The following is a 20064-nucleotide window of genomic DNA, read 5'->3' on the forward strand; positions in this document are numbered from 1 at the left end:
AAGTCGATTTGTTTATAAAATTTTTTGGCGTAAAAATGAAGGAAACAACAAAAAAAAATTCCTAAATTGCAAATTCTAGAAAATCAAAACATTTTTTTTTTCTTAAATGTTTTGAAATTTTGCGCATCAATTTTCAAGATTTTCAAGATTTCCTAGAAAACAAGAGAACAGAAAAACAATTAGACGCGTGTCCATGGAGAGAAGAAGGCAAGAGGCGGGAAGCCTGCTGTGAAGAACCGCATTCATCTGTTTACTTAAAGTATCAGAGGCATTGATTGTTTCACGATCGTGTCGTTCTTTTCGTTTTTCAGTTCCACCCAAGCCAAGACTATTCGTTTTCTCTATACGAAACGAATCGGAAATTTTCGTTATAGCCCTTGTAGGTTTCTAAAAATAGTTCTTCAACTCGAAGTCGAATGTTAAATAAATAACACGAGCCATTAACCAGACACTCTTCACTCCAGATGATGATGAAAATTTATTCCTACACTCTTATACTCCTTTAGGACTTTTCTTTTTTGCTTCTTTTATTATCCTGGTATCCATACTATTTACATAGTTGTGGTACACCCCTTTTTTTTCTTACAAAATAAGCTGTTTGTCATTTTATTTATTACGTCAACGATATTCCCTCTCAGATTTTTTGCAGACAAAAAACTATAAAAAATGAAATTAAAAATTTTTACAAATTACACAAAGTCAAGATGCTAATTTTTTTATATCACATTTATGCATGATCTTGTTTTTCAGATGTCGAGGAGTTGTCAGCGAAATTAATGGCGAGGTTAGCCGAAGTGCAGAGTCTTGAAGGCGGTACATTTTATATTGAAGATGCAAGTTCGATAAAAATTCAGAATGTGCGACCGCAACAAATGCTTTTGATTGGTAAGTAAACACATCAGCATTTAAGTCAGAGAGTGTTGATATTTTTGAGATTTATGACATTGATATTTTTGATGGAGTAAAATCTATAAAAAAAAAACTTTATATAGGAAGGCCAACATTTAAGTGCATCTTCATATAGTAGGTATTTTGGAATAGTGTTTGTAGCACCTCGTTATTTTGTATGGCATTAATATCGGTGTTCTACTATAGGTTGTATAAATTTCATGAGTAGATGATCAAGTATACATTACATCATGCTCTTCTGCACAAGTGAGAGTTGCATTGATTTCCATTGAAAAGAGTAAAGAAGCTTTCAATCTTCAATAGAACGCGACAAAACCCCTAGGGCATTTTGAACAGGTGACGTAAAATAAAACGCAAGAGGAACAAAAAACCAAAATTTGTAGAATTGAAATTTAAAAAATAACATTTAGTTCATCCAAAGTGCAGATAGTATAGGCTTTCAAAAAGTAATCAGTCAAACTAAAGTGAAATTATAAATTATTTTTGAATTTAATACCCTAAAAGCGTATACATCAATGAAGAGCTATTCTGGAAACGATATACTTATTGATTGTTTTAGATAAAACAACATTTATATTTTTATCGATGTGACCACATTAACGAAAACACAAAATAAAATGAAAAATTATACTGACCAAAACCTCATTTCCGGGAACACGTCATTTGCAGGAACGCTCTGATAATTTGGCTAATGATACATTATATCTCATATAATTTAAGTGTACGTCCAAACAGGTCTCTTATAATACTTATAGATAGGTACCTTTTAATTAAGTTTATAGACAAACTAAACACATAGAAGAATTAAACAAAAATATTAATAGGCCCTCCACTGGAGGGGGGGCATTGAATGGAATGCCATACCTTAAATTTAAAATGCCCTACCTTGAAAAATGCCCTACATTCAAAAATACCCTACCTTCAAAAATACTCCTCTTATAACAATTATGTACCTTCAAAAATGTTCCAACGTTAAAAATTCCTGCCTTAAAATTGATCTACCTGCAAACATGCCCTATCTATTATAATTTCCCACTTTCAAAAAAGCTCTAGCTTTAAAAATGCTCAACTTATAAAAATGCCATGTCTCAAAAATGCACTACCTTCAAAAATGCCGTATTTATGAAAATGTTCGATCTTTATAATGAAATGCCCTTGTTTTAAAAATGCCCTACTTATAAAAAAGGCGTTATATTTCTTCTTGGTGACATTATAATACACCAAACAATTGAAGATATCTTACACAATACAAAAAATATCGGAAAGATTTAAACAGTTTTTGACAGAAGATAAAGTTTTTTAAAGAAACCCGTACATTAAAGCATATAACCTCAAAAGCAGTTAAAAACGATTTTTTTTGCATTTGCTCGCACAGTGTTAAAATTTAAAAAAACGAAGGAAGTGCCTAAATATTTTGACTTTGGAATCGTTTAGCACACAAAAAAAACCTTTAGAAAAGTTCAGTTTAGTCTCAGATACAAAATAAAAGTTTAGTGATGTTAACCTTTGTAATATTTGTTCAAATTAAACGCATATGGTCCAATTTATCGTCTTCATTAACTGTTATCTTAAACACATCATTCTTTTATATAGGAAAAATAGCAAATTTTCAATTGATTTTCAAGGTCTAATAATTCCAACAAGAGAAGAGTGCAGATTTTAAACAAAAAAAAAAAAAAGCTAAATTGGTTTGATATTGTGCTTTATATAGAATTACATTTCATTACTTCTCAAAGACTAGGTATATGCTATGTGACAGAAACTTACATTTAAGAATTACTTTAGTAACGACTTAGTAGTAATTCTACTTTTTTTCTTCAATATATCCCCAAAACCTGGATTTAGGGCCAAAATCCTAGCGTTATCAATTTTCAAATGACTTGCGTGTAGAAAAAGATATTTAGGCAATGTTAGGAACATATAACACATGTAAAAAAGCTAGAACATGTAAGATCAATAAATTCAATATTACTGTTTTTAGCAACATTTTTTACTTGCGATATAGGTACTATAGGGCAAGTTTAGGATTCGTAAAAAAAATCGAACTCGAGATAACAATTTTACATGACATTACGATGATGGAGAATGCCAAAAAAGTGGGTCCGGCAATTCTGTCTGTCTGTCTGTCTGTGTGTCTGTCTCTATCTGGAGCTGCAGCCTAAACAAGTGAAGTGATTTTCTTCAAACTTTGTAGTTAGCAGTTTTTGGTGATTCCCTAGAGGGGAAATTGAAATTTTTTTTTTTTATGACCAAAACTAACGGTACCTGCCATATAACGGAAATACAAAAGTTAATTTTTTTCAAAAACGGCTCTAACGATTTTGAACCAACTTTTAAAATAAAAAAAATATTTTTTGTAGCGTTATTAACGGTACCTGCCATAGAACCGTTTTTTTCGTTTCTGAATATCTCGTACAACATTAACCCGATTTTAATGAAAATTTTTATACAAAAGTGTTTAAGTAAAGGCAATATTAAAATTTTAGAAAATTTTCAAAAAACGCATTTTTGGATTTTTAAAAAAATATTTCAAAATTTTTTTTTTGAAAATCTATTTTTTGAAAACCTATCAACGAAAAATTTTGAAATTTAGTTTATATGTGTAAATCAATTATTTCTTCAAAATGGCATACCAACTTTCTTTTTGAAAAATGTAAAAAAATTTTTATATCTAAAAATTATTTTTTTAAAAAACGGCTCCTACAATTTTCGAAATTTTTTTTCTAAAAATACCTTTTTATACGAGAAATAAAATGGCATATTTGTTTTTTTTTTTTTTAAGATAATTTAAAACGGAATTTAATTAATTATAAAAAACAGATTTAATTTTTTTTATACTACTTATGAAATTTCTTCAAAATATCAAATTTTAAATTTCTTGAATAAAAAGCTTTAACATTATAGTTACTTTAAGCATAAGAGCAAGTACATGCGACCCCAGTCGTGCAATTTATTCACTTTGTTATTGATTTAAGTTAAAAGGAAATGTAACTTTTAATTTTTATAATTATTTTCAAATTCAACGAGGTAATTTTTGTGAAAATAGGCTGAGAACTGACTGAGAAAAAAATGTAAACTATTACCAATGCCCTACCTGATAAGACCGTTGCCCTACCTTAAATTTTATCTCATTATCAGAATATGTTTTGGACCAATTCTGGGACATATTGGCACCGAATGCTCTTCTAGGATATCAATACCCTCTCTTTGGGCCCAAGTTAACTTGGCAGCAATTTTTAACTATTAAAAAAAAAATAATACAGGTTTATTGCATTCACCTTTTAACAAGTGAAACGCACAATTTTGCTAATTCAATTCACGGTCAATTTATTCAAATTAGTTTACATTTTAAATACCTATAGGAAATCATGCTCTGTCATTTTCTCATACGATGATAAAACTCAAGTAAGACTATCGAAGTTCTCAAGAAAATCTGGCAAAACTTTATATATTCTAATTCCAACTCAGAACAAATTCAACGCCTTACTTCTATGCGAACAAAACAAGGAACGTTAAGTAAAACTAAGAAAATACAACCATTTTCTAAAATGTAAAGTTCTGAGATAAAAGGCCTGACAAAATAACCAAAAATATAAACTAACTTATTTACGTATTAAGTTGTCAAAAAATCGTTAAAGATTATTTTATGTTTTTTTTTTTTTAATGAAATTGTTTGGGTTTCGTAGTCCTTGATTTGGTTCCCTTTCATTTTTGAACGTATCTATCGTCTAGTTAATCATTTGCGGAAACCCGATTATAAATAAGAATTTAATCAACGTTGCTTGAAGGCAAATTAAATATTTAAGCTGAATTAATACAAAATCTAAGAACGAAGAACTTCCTTTTTTTGATTTGGAAAATTTAAGTTAAAAGTGTTATGCTTGGATATTTTTTTCAAAAATGTATGCAAGGTCAGGAGATATATTATACTCTCGTACATCAAAATACGCAAATACATTTTTCAATGTTTATAAATTTTATGATTTTTTTTTAAATCAAAATAATATCTCCGTTCAAAATGTTCTACTTTTTGAATTTAAATTTTTAATTTTTGAATCGTGTTTTTTTTTCTTCTAAAAATATCGCGCCTGGAACTACAATGGAATTCATTCGAAAGCATTCTTTGTCTGATATTTTTGATCGATGGAGTTAGACACTCATCTATTTTAAGAATAGAAAATGTTTGTGTTTGCATTTTATTGTGGTTTTTTGATTAGGTATTATTCTTGTGACATAAATGGAATTTTGTATGCAACAAAATTTAAAAAAAATATTAACAAAATGTGTTATAGAAAACATAATATGGTGTTTCATAAGATGTTTACAGACCGAAAAATAGTATTTTTCGTATTTGTCTGCTTGAGGTCTTAGTAAATTCCTGAAAGAGGAAATTCTATTTGAATAAAATGAGACACGCTTTTCCCTTTACCTGGCGGTTACTTCTTAGTAAATCATTTTGCCTTCACATAAATTTAAATTATGCAGGCCTAAGTGAAAAAATGCATCATGGAAACATTATGAATACCTTCTACTTGTTATATCGAAAAAAAAAAAAAACAAAAATACCTTTAAGAACATTTCAAGGAAACTCTTGAAGTGTCTGAAGTTTGAAACCTGAAGGTATTCATATTCATCATTTTGTAAATTTTTAAAATAACTTCGAATGCATATGTCTGAACTTTGAAGGCAAAGGCTTTTTTCCAAAAACAACAAATACCCATGACATAATAGATTGTCAAGAAATCATAAAACAAAAATTATATTTACGTTTATTCGTTTGCGATCGCACTTACTATACACACCAAAATTCACTTGCCGATCACGTCCCAAAGCCAAATGTGAGTTTTAGTTCGAAAATACTGGAAGTTCAACCAATAATATAATAATTATTGTAAAAACAAATTGTAAGTATTGTTTGATTATGTAAAAAAAAAAACAATGACAGGACTTTGTGATTATTCAGGTCTGTATTCAGTGGGGGTATAATTATAGAGGTGTGATCATAATAAAACCATAAAAATATTTTACATGATATTTATTCGTGGCTGTTCCACATTTTGACTTAGAGTTTTGTATAAATCTACTTTAGTAACAGCTTGTAGCAAAGTTTAATGGTACAGTTTTAATGGTGCAGTTAAAAACATTACAGAAGCATGGAAAAAGAAATCAGTATCAATACTTTTGCTCACTGTCAATCTGAACAAAGAATTAATGTAAACTATGAAAAGTATTGGTACCAAAACAGTGCCCAGTGGAACTCCCAAATTTATTGATTTAATTTCATTCATGATATCACCAAATTTCAATCGCTATGAATTCTAAATTTTAAATATCATCCGTCCGAACCAATGATCACATTTGAAACATCTAATCGACTGCAAATATTGTGGAAAAAAGCACAAAAAAAAATGTTTCATACAAATTCTGGTCAATTCCTGCCAAATAGTTTTTTTGACATTTTTTTAATTAAAAGAAAATCGGGCATTTGTCATTTGAAGTAAAAAGGCTATTCATTTTTTTTTATTTTTTACTTGCCCTATAGGTACGGTGATCGTATTTCTGGGAGCAAAACCAGGGACAAAAAAAATTAATAAAAATCTTATATTTAACTTTATATTAAGTAAATACCGAGACACATAATTATTTCTCATTTAAATAGTTTGAGCAGTTTTTTACAACAAATGTAATGTATGTACAGTACATATATTTTTTTAATATCTCCTTTTTACCGCTTGGATATCTCCCATAAAACGTTTTCGAGGTATTGCAATTTTCTCTAAAACGGCTCTAACAATTTTGATTAAATTTGGTGTACATACGTAATAGTTTATTGATTCTAATAAAACTGTAGTAGTTTTTCTAAAAAAATGCGGAGATATGGCGTTGCTGTTTTTAGTAAAATTTGACATATTTTTAAGGTTCGTATATTTCATTAATAAGCCAATTTCATTCAAAATTTACAGACAGATATTTCTTATCATTTTGAAGTGTAAAATGTAAAAAAAAATTAATTTTTTTAATTTTATATTTTTTTGTATTTATGTATGTTCTCGAAACTAAACAAAATCATGAACTACAAGAGCAGTCGTGACCCAGTCGTGACCCAGTCGTGCATTTTTGTATTTTCTTTTCCTTTATAAAAATGGTTAGATAAATATCAAAAAGTCCAAATCCAAATAGCTCAAAAAAAAAGTCGAAATCGATTGTTTGCTTAGCAGCCTCGTCGATGTCCCTTATTTTAATTTCTTATTTTGTTGTAAGACCCTTAAAGTTGCTAAATATTTTTGTATACTCTCCAAATCTCCATAGGTACGCGCTTAGCCCCTCAAACCAACTCTGGAAAAGTTCGTTAGGTCTTGAATTTTTAGGTTAACTTTTCATGAAAAGGAAATTAACTATACCTTAGTTAACCTTTGGGTTTTCGAACCAAGAACTGTGATTATAAAAGACTTAAATTCTTAAGTTTCGTTTCATTAGCCCAGTAAGAATAGACGAAAAATTGTCAGGAAAAAATTTGTAACAGGCTGATTTTTGGTATACAGCTGGGTGTTAGGGTGGTTTACAATCTGTGAAAAGTCCTGACGTTTCCTCTGTCCGCTAGTCCCATTAAAAGGGGTCAAAGGACACAACATTTTTTATTTTAAAAACGGTAGGTTTTAGACAAAAATTATGTTCTACAAAATTGTTACTTTACAAAAAATTGTCATATAAAGTTTTTTTGTATCACTTACTGCTTAGACATTACAACATTTCAAACTATCCCATGTAATTTAATTAAAATAACAAATATAAAAATATCAAGAAAAAAATATGCGAGTTTGAAGTGATATAATTTCTAAACGGTGCATGATACAAGAAAACTTTGAAGGACATTTTTTGTAATATAGCCACAGCTACAATTTTGTAAAACACAATTTTCGTCTTAAACCTACTGTTTTTAGAATAAAAAATGTTGTGACCTTTGACCCCTTATAATGGGACTAGTGGATAGAGGAAACTTCAGGACTTTTCACAGATTGTAAACTACCCTAACACCCAGCTGTATACCAAAAATCAGCCTGTTACAAATTTTTTCCTTGAAAAAATCTATTTTTCCTGGGCTACATGTAAAAGTGAAAAACAATTAAAATAATTCCAATATCCATTAGGTTGCCGTAACCCCTCTCATATAAAAATGTAAACTTAATTTTAATTTCCTAACTACGGCCCTGCAATTTGCCCATATAAGTGTGATGGATATGATAATGCACATCGAAGCTGTCTTCTCCTTTAAGAAAGCCATCGTGCGAAACTGTCAGCTACATTTTGATTGACCATAAAGAATAAAAATATTCATAATATCCATTTCCTAGGAAGCGCACAAAGCACACACCATCAGCAACAAAACAGAGAGAACACGATCAGCATGTAGAATATTGAAATGTCTTTGACAGTTGTTGTTCTTCCTTTTTTACGATAATATTGTTGTTACCTAACTTGATTGCATGACGTAATTTTTGTACATAATTTTTACATATTCTCTTTATTCTCTTGACTTTCAGGTGAGAAACATACAATCAAGCCCACCCAGCCAGGCAATGTATACATTGAAGAAGCAAGTTCAAAAGGATGAACCTTGCTATGATTTATTATGTTTACCCCACTAAACTACTCCAAGGACATCAAGTATAATAATTTGATATTATGTCAATCTTTGGATCCACACTAGAGCCATTTATAAAATCTTGAATTGATTTCAATGGAATGCAAATAAAAAAATTATATCAAAACTCACATAAATACCAGATATTATTATAATTTTAATTTAAAAAAAAATAAAAATGATCCTTTGAAATTATAAAAAAAATAAAACCCTCTGAGTGCAATGAAACATTGCTAATTATATAAGTAAACGATGTACAAAATTATTATTATATATTTTGTTGACTTGTTGTAAATCTATTTTTATTAATAATTAATATTTAATAATTAATTAATTAATTTGCTCAAATTTTGTAAAAACAAAAATAAAAAAATATTAACAAATAATTGAAGCAATTTCAACATCGCGTCGTTGTCGCTCCTATTTTAATGCTACATAAATAATGAGAGAGCGTTTCCTTATTTTTTTTATTTTATTTTATTATTTTATTTTAATGGCTGCTGCTTATTTAATTACGAAATAAACGGTTTTCTTGTATATAATTGTAGTATTATAACATATTATAACGTTTAAAAAGCTATTTTAATGTTATAAAATTAAAAAAAAAAAAAACAAAAGAAAAGAAATTATAAACTATGTATTATTAAGGGCAATTTGCTTCAATATACTTAATGTAAATATTTTACCTTAGAAGAAACTTATAAAGAAAATTAAAAAAAAACATGTAAGAATTGTAATTGCACTAAAATAATAATGAGATTACTATATTAAAAAAAAAAAAAAAAACAATGAAACACATTCTTACGAAAATGGCTATACTTTTCCTTCATTACTAAAACATGGCAAAAACGAAATAAATAAATGTTAATAAAAATACTTTAAAACAATTTTAATGTTTTTAATTTACACAAAGAATTTTTCCACCATTATTATTTTTAAGATGCTACGATAACTTCTGTAAAGCTTTGAAGGAGCAAAGGCATTTAGAAAGCTTGTATAGTTTTTATACTCTGTTGTTATACTCTGTTTGTATACTCTGTTGTTTCTCTACACTTTTGTCTCTCATGTAAAATTTTGATTTTGTGAGTTACGAGGTTTCCTTATGAGGCCGACAAAATATAGCATTAGTTGACCGAAGAAATAGGCTATTGATTATGTCATTTAGAAAGGAACTAAGACGTTCAAGGGTTTTTATTGCAGGAATCGTTCAATGGGCTATAAAAGAACATAAAACCGCTGAGTGCTATTAAATGAGAGGGTGGAAACTGAAGATAGGGGTGTAAAAGCCCCCTTTTTGGTTTTTTCAATATATCTCGTAAACCGAGCAAAATTTTAATATATTGCTCTCATAACTTTTTGTAGAGAATTGAATTTCCTATAAGAATAATGTTTTCTAAAAATTGAAAAAAAAAATTTCCATACCAAAATAGTCGAAACAATCATAAAAAAAATATCAAAAAAATCGATTTTTTGAGTTTTTTTGCTTTTTTAGTTGTACATTTTTTTTGGGTTGAGATAGACATAAACATTGCTCCAAAGAAAAAAAGAAGATTAAATTTCCTTCAAAACCCTGTACTCACTAAATTTTTTCATTGAAAATTAACCGATGTATGGCCATTTTAATCTATCTTTTTTTCGCATTTTTAGTTTTACTCAAGTAAAACAGAAACATTTGAGGGGAAAGTACGATAACTTAAGCACCAAGAACTGATAATGAGATTTTGTAGAGGGATTAAATACAATCATTGTTTACTATGGAAGGGGGGATCTATGTCCCCCCGTTTTGGCGGGAGGGGCAATTTTCTAAAAAAAATACTTAAAATAAAAAAAAATTATTAAAAAACAACGGCAACACTCACAGTTTTGATTGATACTTTTTCCAAAAGCTGGAATTATAAACTTAATATTAATTTTAAAATGAAGTTATTTTAATCAATTGTTTTTGAAATACCCGTTTTCAAAGTCAAAACTTGTGAAAAAAAAGTTTAAAAAGCACATTGAGTACAATTTTCACAAAGACTGTGGACTTCAATACGAAATTGATCGACAAAGTAAACTGCCTTAATTGATTTCTTATCAAATCATGAAAATCATAATATTCCTATGCCTTCTACTTTTTGAGAAAATTGAAAAATAGACAAAATACTTTCATTATTGGAATCACTCGTTTATTTCAAAAACAATTGATTAAAATAACTTCATTTTAAAATTAATATTAAGTTTATAATTCCAGCTTTTGGAAAAAGTATCAATCAAAACTGTGAGTGTTGCCGTTGTTTTTTAATAATTTTTTTTTATTTTAAGTATTTTTTTTAGAAAATTGCCCCTCCCGCCAAAACGGGGGGACATAGATCCCCCCTCCCATAGTAAACAATGATTGTATTTAATCCCTCTACAAAATCTCATTATCAGTTCTTGGTGCTTAAGTTATCGTACTTTCCCCTTAAATGTTTCTGTTTTACTTGAGTAAAACTAAAAATGCGAAAAAAAGATAGATTAAAATGGCCATACTTCGGTTAATTTTCAATGAAAAAATTTAGTGAGTACAGGGTTTTGAAGGAAATTTAATCTTCTTTTTTTCTTTGGAGCAATGTTTATGTCTATCTCAACCCAAAAAAAATGTACAACTAAAAAAGCAAAAAAACTCAAAAAATCGATTTTTTTGATATTTTTTTTATGATTGTTTCGACTATTTTGGTATGGAAATTTTTTTTTCAATTTTTAGAAAACATTATTCTTTTAGGAAATTCAATTCTCTACAAAAAGTTTTGAGAGCAATATATTAAAATTTTGCTCGGTTTACGAGATATATTGAAAAAACCAAAAAGGGGGCTTTTACACCCCTATCTTTAGTTTCCACCCTCTCATTTAATAGCACTCCGCGGTTTTATGTTCTTTTATAACCCATTGAACGATTCCTGCAATAAAAACCCTTGAACGTCTTAGTTCCTTATTGCTCTGTTTTTTTCGACATAATCAATAGCCTAAAATATTTTTTTTCAAACTCAGAACACATATCTAATGAGAATTGTATTCATAGCTAATATAACTGTATAAGCAAATGTAGAATTCGGGCTTAAGAAACTTTGTGAGACTAAAAAGGAAAATAACGAGACACAAGGAAATAATCTTTGACCAGGTACCCAAGATCTACACAAAATGGAATCAAATTTTGGAAAATAATAACTAGATTACGAGAAAAAAGTTACTAGTAATTTAAAGCAAGAAACTTACTCAAATTGGAGATCTAATCATGCCTTAATAAAAATTCCTTTCTTGAGCAGAGGTCCTCTTAGGTTAGTGGTCCAAAAGGAAAAGACCGATTTAGAGAACTTGGTGATGAGCCAAGTTTCCGCGAATGCAATTAAGTTGTCACTCCTGTTTCCTGCTCGAAAACAATTGCATGACAGGGTGCCTCATAGTTTTAGCATATATATTATTATTTTGTTTGTTTTGTTTTGGCTATTAGTTGTCTTGTTTATTATATTTAGATTTAGAAAATCTTTAGATTTAGAAAATACTACTAAATTGGTCACCAAGGCGTATACGTACTTTTTTTAATACATTTTTTTTCGATTCGTAACAGGATGTTATTGACATATATGAATGTTAATGGCACAATTGAAAAGCTTGAAACAAAAGCTTTATGTCAATGGTAAGAACTTTAAAATCCTTATACTTTATAAAGATCCAATCAACGTAAATAAAGTATGTAAGAAAAAAAAAACAGAAATTTAAACAGATAATCTTGAAAAATTAATATAAAAAAAATGCAGTGCTATTTATTGACAGATAGCGCTAATACTTTCGTAGGCATTTATATATTTTTACTAACAATTCAAAGTTAAAAGTTCAAGATTTAAAATGAGATAATGAGACTTTGCAGAAAAAATATTTTATCCATTGCAATTTTTGTGCTTAATATATAAATATAACATTTAGATAAATTTTATTGGCATTTCAATAAATTAAATCTCTTGACTCACAAAAATAAATCGAAACATATTAAGATAAAAAAAACGTTATTTGATTTGAAAATTGGCGTTAGTGGAAAAGTATTTTGGTAACTGGAATTCAATATTACTTTAGAGGAAAAGCCGTGTTTATTCAATTTCGTAGAGAAATGCATTTTATCGGATATTACACCAACTTGAAATCTTTGCGATATCACAATGCAAAAAAACTAGAAGTGGAAAATAATTCAAAATATAAGTTATTCAAATGAAGTTACAATATCTACAAATCTGGAAATAAGTTAACATTTAAAAAATTAAAACCAAACAGAATCAACAAATAGACCAAAATAAAAACAATAAAAAAGAAGATAAAAGAAGATAACAAAGAACCAATTCTTCATAAAGTTTCATCATTTTTTTAATTTAAATTTAAACATAGCTGCTTAAAGTGTAATCGATGATTATATTGGGCACTTTTAGGGACTAAGTATTTAGTGAACGTCATTTTCTGAACGGAATTTAGGTAGACGAGTAAATCGAATGAGGGAGATATTTCTTGTCGTACCTTCCAGTCAACTTTCCAATAAAATTGCCCGAACTGGAAGGATTTTTTATGACAGCTAACCAATCAGAGACGCGAAACTTAACTAATCTTTTCTGAACCTGTCAATTGCTTTCATGGGGGAAATTTGTTTAAGCCTAAAAACTTTGAACAAGAAAAAAAGAAAAAAATGAGAGCTCATCACATGGATGCTAAGCAGTTTTTTTTTTTTTTTCTATGGGAATTTTGGAAGATTATTTATCTACATCTATGATATCAACACTGGCTTTGACCATAAGAATCCTAGCAAAGTATTCTTACTCAATGGACTCAAACGAGCAGCAATGATATTGTTCATAGACCATAGACGTATTAAAAAATAATTAAAAGAGATTATTTGTCCTTTTTGTTTTAATTTATTCTCTTTTATTTGATATTAAAAACAAACAAAAATATAATTACAATTTCAAAATAATAAGAAAAAAAGAAGAATTTAGTAACTACATAAAAACATGTACACGAAATACTATTTTTAAAAAGATTACATTGATGGAAAACATTCGGTCTTATCACGAATTCCATTCATATCGAAAATTTGCTACGATTCTCGAGAAAACAATGCCGGAGTCCGTTCGTATAGAAAATTTCATAAAAATCGCCACTACGGTCGGATTTTATCATTGTTTTTTTCGGGAATCGTGAGGCTGATTATCAAAACAAGTTTAGGTTAGGTTTTTATTAGTTGCAAATTTTCTTCAAAATTACATTATTTTTCAGATTTATAACAAGTTAAACTCTAAATATTAAATTTATCCTCCAGAAATATTGTTACCGATAAGTCCTAACATTTTCGGCTTTAAAAACCTACTAAATTTGCTTTAATATTCAATATATATATACATATGTATGTATTTAGTTCCTCAATATTTGAAAGAAAAAATTCTCCAGAAATCTCGATGAGTTTTCTTGAAATAATTTTAATCGCCGATACCTTCATAATTTTTCTTTAAAAACTGTCTAGTTTTCATATTTTTATGATGATCAGGTCATTTATTCATTTAAAAGAACATATATAACACATTAATTCCGCTTTTTTTTCAGATTAAACGAAATTCTTTCGAAAACCTCCTTAAAGTCACGAATCTTATAAAATTTAATGACAGCATAAAGTCTCTTAATTTAATAGTTACTTAAAGTTATAAAATGCCACATTGTCAAGTAGTATAATTGTTTAAACAAAGTATATTTATAGCTTCTTTCAGTGCATAAAACTAAATCACGTGTGTTTGAATCAAAACTTAGTGATCCAATGCACGCGCTTTTGTGAAATGACAAACAAATCTTGGCCCGCTTTCATTAAATATTCAAACGAAATTCTTTCGTTCTTCCATTTTGCTTTTGCTTTTTTTGTATACCCACGATCGCAGCAGTTCCCTAAATAAGGAGCACGCAGTAAATCAAACAGTTGACCATTCAAATGCACTCAAGAGCCCAATCAAGCACTTCATCAAAGACCCATTACATCAGTTGACCATAGCTGAATACAAAGTTGCTATCGCAGAGCGTAATAAAGAGAATACACACATACTTTTCGTTTCAAATTTAATAGTTGGCAACTCTTTGATCCAAATTGAGTTGGAGTTTTTTGTATACTTTTGCTGACGTTGTACGACCGACCGACGTTATAAAATTTAAATTGAAATTGCATTCGCATAATGCTCACCTGTTATAAAAGGTATAGAGTTCGCGGAAAGCCTTCGTTTTCTTTTGTATCTATTTGTTTCTTTGGCTCAGCTTGATATAAAAGTATTGAATTCGTGCTTCTTGTTGTTTTCCAACAGATAAAACCAACAATTACACACATAACCCTAGTTAGTTCCACTCCGCCTTGTATCGCGATAGATACTTTGCTTGATTAGAATAATTAATTTGAAGAATTGTCTCTTATATGGCCTTCTCGAACCTTTTTCGAGGACCAAGTTCCATCTATGCTTACACACAAACCTCAATGAGAAACATTAAAAACCTTTAAGTAGCCGCCCTACTATGTTATGTTATACGTAAATGAGCGTGTCTTGAATAAGTTATAAGGTTAAACTTAAATGCGATATAATCGTGTTTGGTTTTTTCGTTGTTTTTCGTATTCTTTTTTCCAAAAATAAAATAATTAAAAAACAAAATGTACACAAAAAATGAAATATCTAAGAAAACATTTAGTTGACAAGCAAAAATGTAACTCAAAGATATAATTCAGAGTTTGTTTGGTGGTTTTCTTAGAAATTGGTACCAAAAAGGAGAATGATATGCATTTCTTATTTAGGTTCAATCTTAGAAGAGTTTTAGGCAAGGAACACACATGCCAATTTGGTAGCACGACTTTCAATCAAAATAAATCACAACGGTTTCAATGGTTGTGGAGACAATTTTAAAATTTTTAATCACAAGATCTATTTTCGCGACTGAATAAATCGCGCGACTAAAATCGCAAGTGTGTGCCATACAAAAAATTGGTGTATAAGTAATCTTCTTGTTTTCTAAATTATATTTTTTAAGAGTCATAATTTGCTAAATCATTTAATTTATCTTTACAAAGTTAAGTGCAAAATTAAGTAGAAGTTCATGAATATTCTAGTAATATCTAGTCAACTTGGTTGTAAGCTACTGGTATCTATCCCAACAACATCTCAAATAAATTGCACGACTGGGGTCGCACGTACTTGCTCTTATGCTTAAAGTAACTATAATGTTAAAGCTTTTTATTCAAGAAATTAAAAATTTGATATTTTGAAGAAATTTCATAAGTAGTATAAAAAAATTAAATCTGTTTTTATAATTAATTAAACTCCGTTTTAAATTATCTTAAAAAAAAAACAAATATGCCATTTTATTTCTTGTATAAAAAGGTATTTTTAGAAAAAATTTTTCGAAAATTGTAGGAGCCGTTTTTTAAAAAAATAGTTTTTTATATATAAAAATTTTTTAACATTTTTCAAAAAAAAAGTTGGTATGCCATTTTGAAGAAATAATTAATTTACACATAAAAACTAAATTTCAAAATTTTTCATTGATCCGTTTTCAAAAAATTGATTTTTCAAAAAAAAATTTTGAAATATTTTTTAAAAAACCAAAAATGCGTTTTTTGAAAATTTTCTAAAATTTTAATATTAACTTTACTTACACACTTTTGTATAAAAATTTTCATTTAAATCGGGTTAATGTTGTACGAGATATTCAGAAACGAAAAATACTGTTCTATGACAGGTACCGTTAATAACGGTACAAAAAATATTTTTTTTATTTAAAAAGTTGGCTCTTATGTGTAGTACTACACACAAAAATTTTAATCAAAATCGTTAGAGCCGTTTTTGAAAAAAATTAACTTTTCTATTTCCGTTATATGGCAGGTACCGTTAGTTTTGGTCATAAAAAAAAATTTCAATTTCCCCTCTAGGGAATCACCAAAAACTGCTAACTACCAAGTTTGAAGAAAATCACTTCACTCGTTTAGGCTGCAGCTCCAGATAGAGACAGACACACAGACAGACAGACAGAATTGCCGGACCCACTTTTTTGGCATTCTCCATCATCGTAATGTCATGTAAAATTGTTATCTCGAGTTCGATTTTTTTTACGAATCCTAAACTTGCCCTATAGTACCTATATCGCAAGTAAAAATCAGTTCAGTGCAATTATTATTCACACTTTGCCAAACAATTTTGTTAAAAATGCATTTGTGATTTTTCTGGTTTTTCAAGAGAATCTTTTCGTTGGTCGATTTGACATGAAATGTTATTTACTTTACTTAGTTTATATTAACTCAATACCTCGAGGGCTGTTTACTTTAAAAGTCTAAAACTAAACAATTATTACGATTTTATTTAAACTATAAAAGTCAAAAATATAGAAAAAATTCAAATTTTTGAAAAGGTACATTTCAGTCGTTTCTTTATCCAAAAAATAAAAATAGCATATTATCAAAGGATTTTACCTCTACTTTATTTTATTAGATCAAAGTTTTTACGTATCAGCTTCCTACACGAAATGCTCCTTGATTTAGTAAAAAAAAAATAAAATCCTCAAATTTTAATTTTTTTTTTCATTGATTTTAGGTTAGAATTTTAGTCAAAAATAATTTAAAAAAAAATTGTTAAAAAATTAAATTTTCTATGGAAAGTGCCTTTGAACCATTTCAAAGTTAGGCTTGGTTTTCTAGTTAAATCAACAAAACTGAAAACCGACCAGTTTTGCCGTTTTCTCAGAAATGCACTAATGGATTTAGTAGCATTTTTGGCTGGAGTATTCTTTTATGCCAAGGAATCATATTAAGCAATAAAAACTCGTGAACGAATTTGTTCTATTTTTGCTCTGGAGGTCCGGTCTATTAAATAGGTTATTACGGCTCCTTTGAAATCAAGGCATTTTATAGCAAAAATCCTCCAAAAATGTGAACCGACAACCAATTTGCATTAATTTTTCATTTGATTTTCATTTAAAATTTAATTTTACGTCCGTAAATAAGCATGAAAACCAGAATATATCAACAAAATGAAAAAAAAAAGAACTACATATACGATTATACCTAAGTCTAATAAGTAAAAGTAATTTGAAAATTATTTTGGACCATTTTTGAAAGCGGCTATTTTTGGCAAAATCGGCTCCTTGCCTCGAAAATAATCTGGCAACAATGTATTTCACATGAATCCCTTTGGGTAGAAGAGAGACAAATTATTATCTTCAGTATAATGCATAATGAATTGGTAGCCAGCCACATAATATTTTATCTCAAAATACAAAAATTAATTGTACCTCTGGGGCATTTTTGTATTACTTTAATAATCTTAGCGACCAACCAATGATACATACAAAAAAGTATGGCGTATACGTACTTTTTTATTTTTTTCTATTTCAAAGGGCCTCCAAATATTAAAGGGGCGCCGGGGCCCCAGCAACTCAACGTACGCCTCTGAGATAAGTACTCGGCAACCCTACTCAAATGCTAAAAAACAGGTTCTACTCTCATTTTTCAAACGCAAAAATCTTAAAAAAACTAAGTACGCCATCGTGTTCAGCATACTCGAATTATCTTTAGTAGATATACGATAAAAAGTTTCATTATTTTCAAAATCAAAATTTTGTTTAAAACATTTTTTAATTCTAAAAATACCTTTTAAAGACTTGAGAAGCATTCAAACTGTGTAAAGACGTCTTTATAAGTACGCTAATTTTTCCAGAACTATTTGCGGAACCAATGTGAAAATATTTGTACAATATTCATTGCAATTGGATATCACCAATTTTCTGAATTTTAAAAAAAATCTCAGAAATAAATTCCGATTCAAGATCAAATGTTTCATAACTTACTTAAAAGAATCCTAAACGGACATTACACATGTCTTTTAGTGCAAAACTAAAACAAAAAAATTGTAGACAGCAAGTCTAAGATTATACTTGTTGCAAAAAATAAGATCTTCCCTGGCCGAATACTTACTTACTCTATTACAATAAAACAAAAAAAAACACCCAAACATTTGCTCCAATGAAATGTAAATGGTTTCCTCTGAAATCCTGCTGATGTTTTTCGCATTCAGCTGTTCCAAATAATTACCCGTGAAAGAAAAAATTCCAGAGTATCATACTTGCAATATTTGAATGTGAAATGCGAAAGCAGAGCGAATCACTGCCAAACACTGGTAGTAATTGGAAATGCCAAATGACCTTTAAGTAACACATTGCACCGATGCGATGCGATGAAGATGATACCAGATGGAAAGTATTATAAATACTCGTACGTCGGCACACGCTACTTACTTATTTTCAACCTCCAGCCAGAGCTATATCCATCTTCATCGGACCAGAATGTAGGTACTTCAGCATCATCAGGGTGCGCATATTTTTAACATCATCTACCACAAGATGGATGCAGGATGCATTTAAGTGTTCCACGAGTATGCACATCGCCAGAAATTCCTCTATATTTTGAACAACAGGGCGCACAAGACGGAAGGAAGTCTCTGTGAAGATACAAATACGAGTATAATGAAAATCACACGTTCTCCAGATAAATTATGGACTCTAAAGTGAGTGGCTATAGATAGAGCTAAGTTGCAGCTTGCAGCAGTAAAGTCTACAATAAATAAGTATTTTTTGTATTGACTCTGTTACCAAGCAAAAGAAGTGGAAATTCAATTTCACTTCAGAGAGGCGCCCAACGTCGAGACAAATAGATTTTGCAGCGCACAAACAATTACGTATTCTCAATGCCGAATGACAATTTTATTTGAATGGCCAATAATTTCTGATTGGAATTCATACTTAGTTGCTTTTGCAGCTATATTTTTAAGGTCAAAACTTTGTTCAGCTATACCAAGAAGCCTTATGGGGCTATATGATGAGTCTTGCGCACCTTTTTTGGGGGCAGCTTAGTGTGTAAAATGGGGAAGCCAACGGAAATGCGTAGCATTCTTTCAAATCGTTAGTCCAAATGTGTTCAAATGGTTTTTGGAAGTTCAATTTTTGCTTTGGTTATCTGTGACAGGAATTTAGTGGAGGTATACGAATATTAAGTGAATTTTTTAAACGGCACTGCATTTAATTGAATATTTTTATTTTAAATTATTAAAAATAAAATACTCGTAGAGTGCAGGGTTCTGTGCAATGTTTTACTCAGTGGCGTACGTTGAGTCGCCGGGGCCCCGGGGTAAGACTAAATTTTGGGGCCCCTTTGATATTTGGGGGCCCCTTAGTTACAAAAAAAAAAATACTTATACTCCATACGTTTTTTTTTGTATGGCTTATTTATTTTTAGGTTTATTTTAATGTTTTAATATGTTCGTAATGCACTTTGCTATACTGAAAATGAAAAATGTAAATAAAGTTTTGTCTCTCATAAAAGTAGTAAACACTTGTACTAGGGGCCCCCAAAATTAAATATTTAGAGACCCCTAAAATAAAATTTTTTTTAGCTTAGAATTGGTAGTTCTTGGGGCCTCTGTTCAGAAGTAATAAATACATATTTT

At 29.3% G+C, this 20064-nt stretch overlaps 2 protein-coding genes across 2 annotated transcripts in view; one reads left to right on the plus strand and one right to left on the minus strand.

Moving 5' to 3' along the window:
• Positions 1 to 9438, plus strand: part of LOC129908656 (tumor necrosis factor receptor superfamily member wengen) — a 33430-nt gene extending 23992 nt beyond the window's left edge. The window contains exons 5-6 of the mRNA XM_055985311.1: positions 751 to 885; positions 8451 to 9438. Of these exons, the coding sequence (XP_055841286.1) occupies positions 751 to 885; positions 8451 to 8521 (206 nt within the window). The 3' untranslated portion in view covers positions 8522 to 9438. The remainder of the gene's footprint in view (positions 1 to 750; positions 886 to 8450) is intronic.
• LOC129908658 (UPF0729 protein CG18508) overlaps positions 1 to 19030 on the minus strand; it is a 67643-nt gene extending 48613 nt beyond the window's left edge. The window contains exon 1 of the mRNA XM_055985314.1: positions 18857 to 19030. The gene's annotated coding sequence lies outside the window, so the exon portion shown is untranslated. The remainder of the gene's footprint in view (positions 1 to 18856) is intronic.
• Between the last annotated feature and the right edge of the window lie 1034 nt (positions 19031 to 20064).

The sequence above is a fragment of the Episyrphus balteatus genome, chromosome 2 (assembly GCF_945859705.1).
Source record: "Episyrphus balteatus chromosome 2, idEpiBalt1.1, whole genome shotgun sequence".
Taxonomy (NCBI): domain Eukaryota; kingdom Metazoa; phylum Arthropoda; class Insecta; order Diptera; family Syrphidae; genus Episyrphus; species Episyrphus balteatus.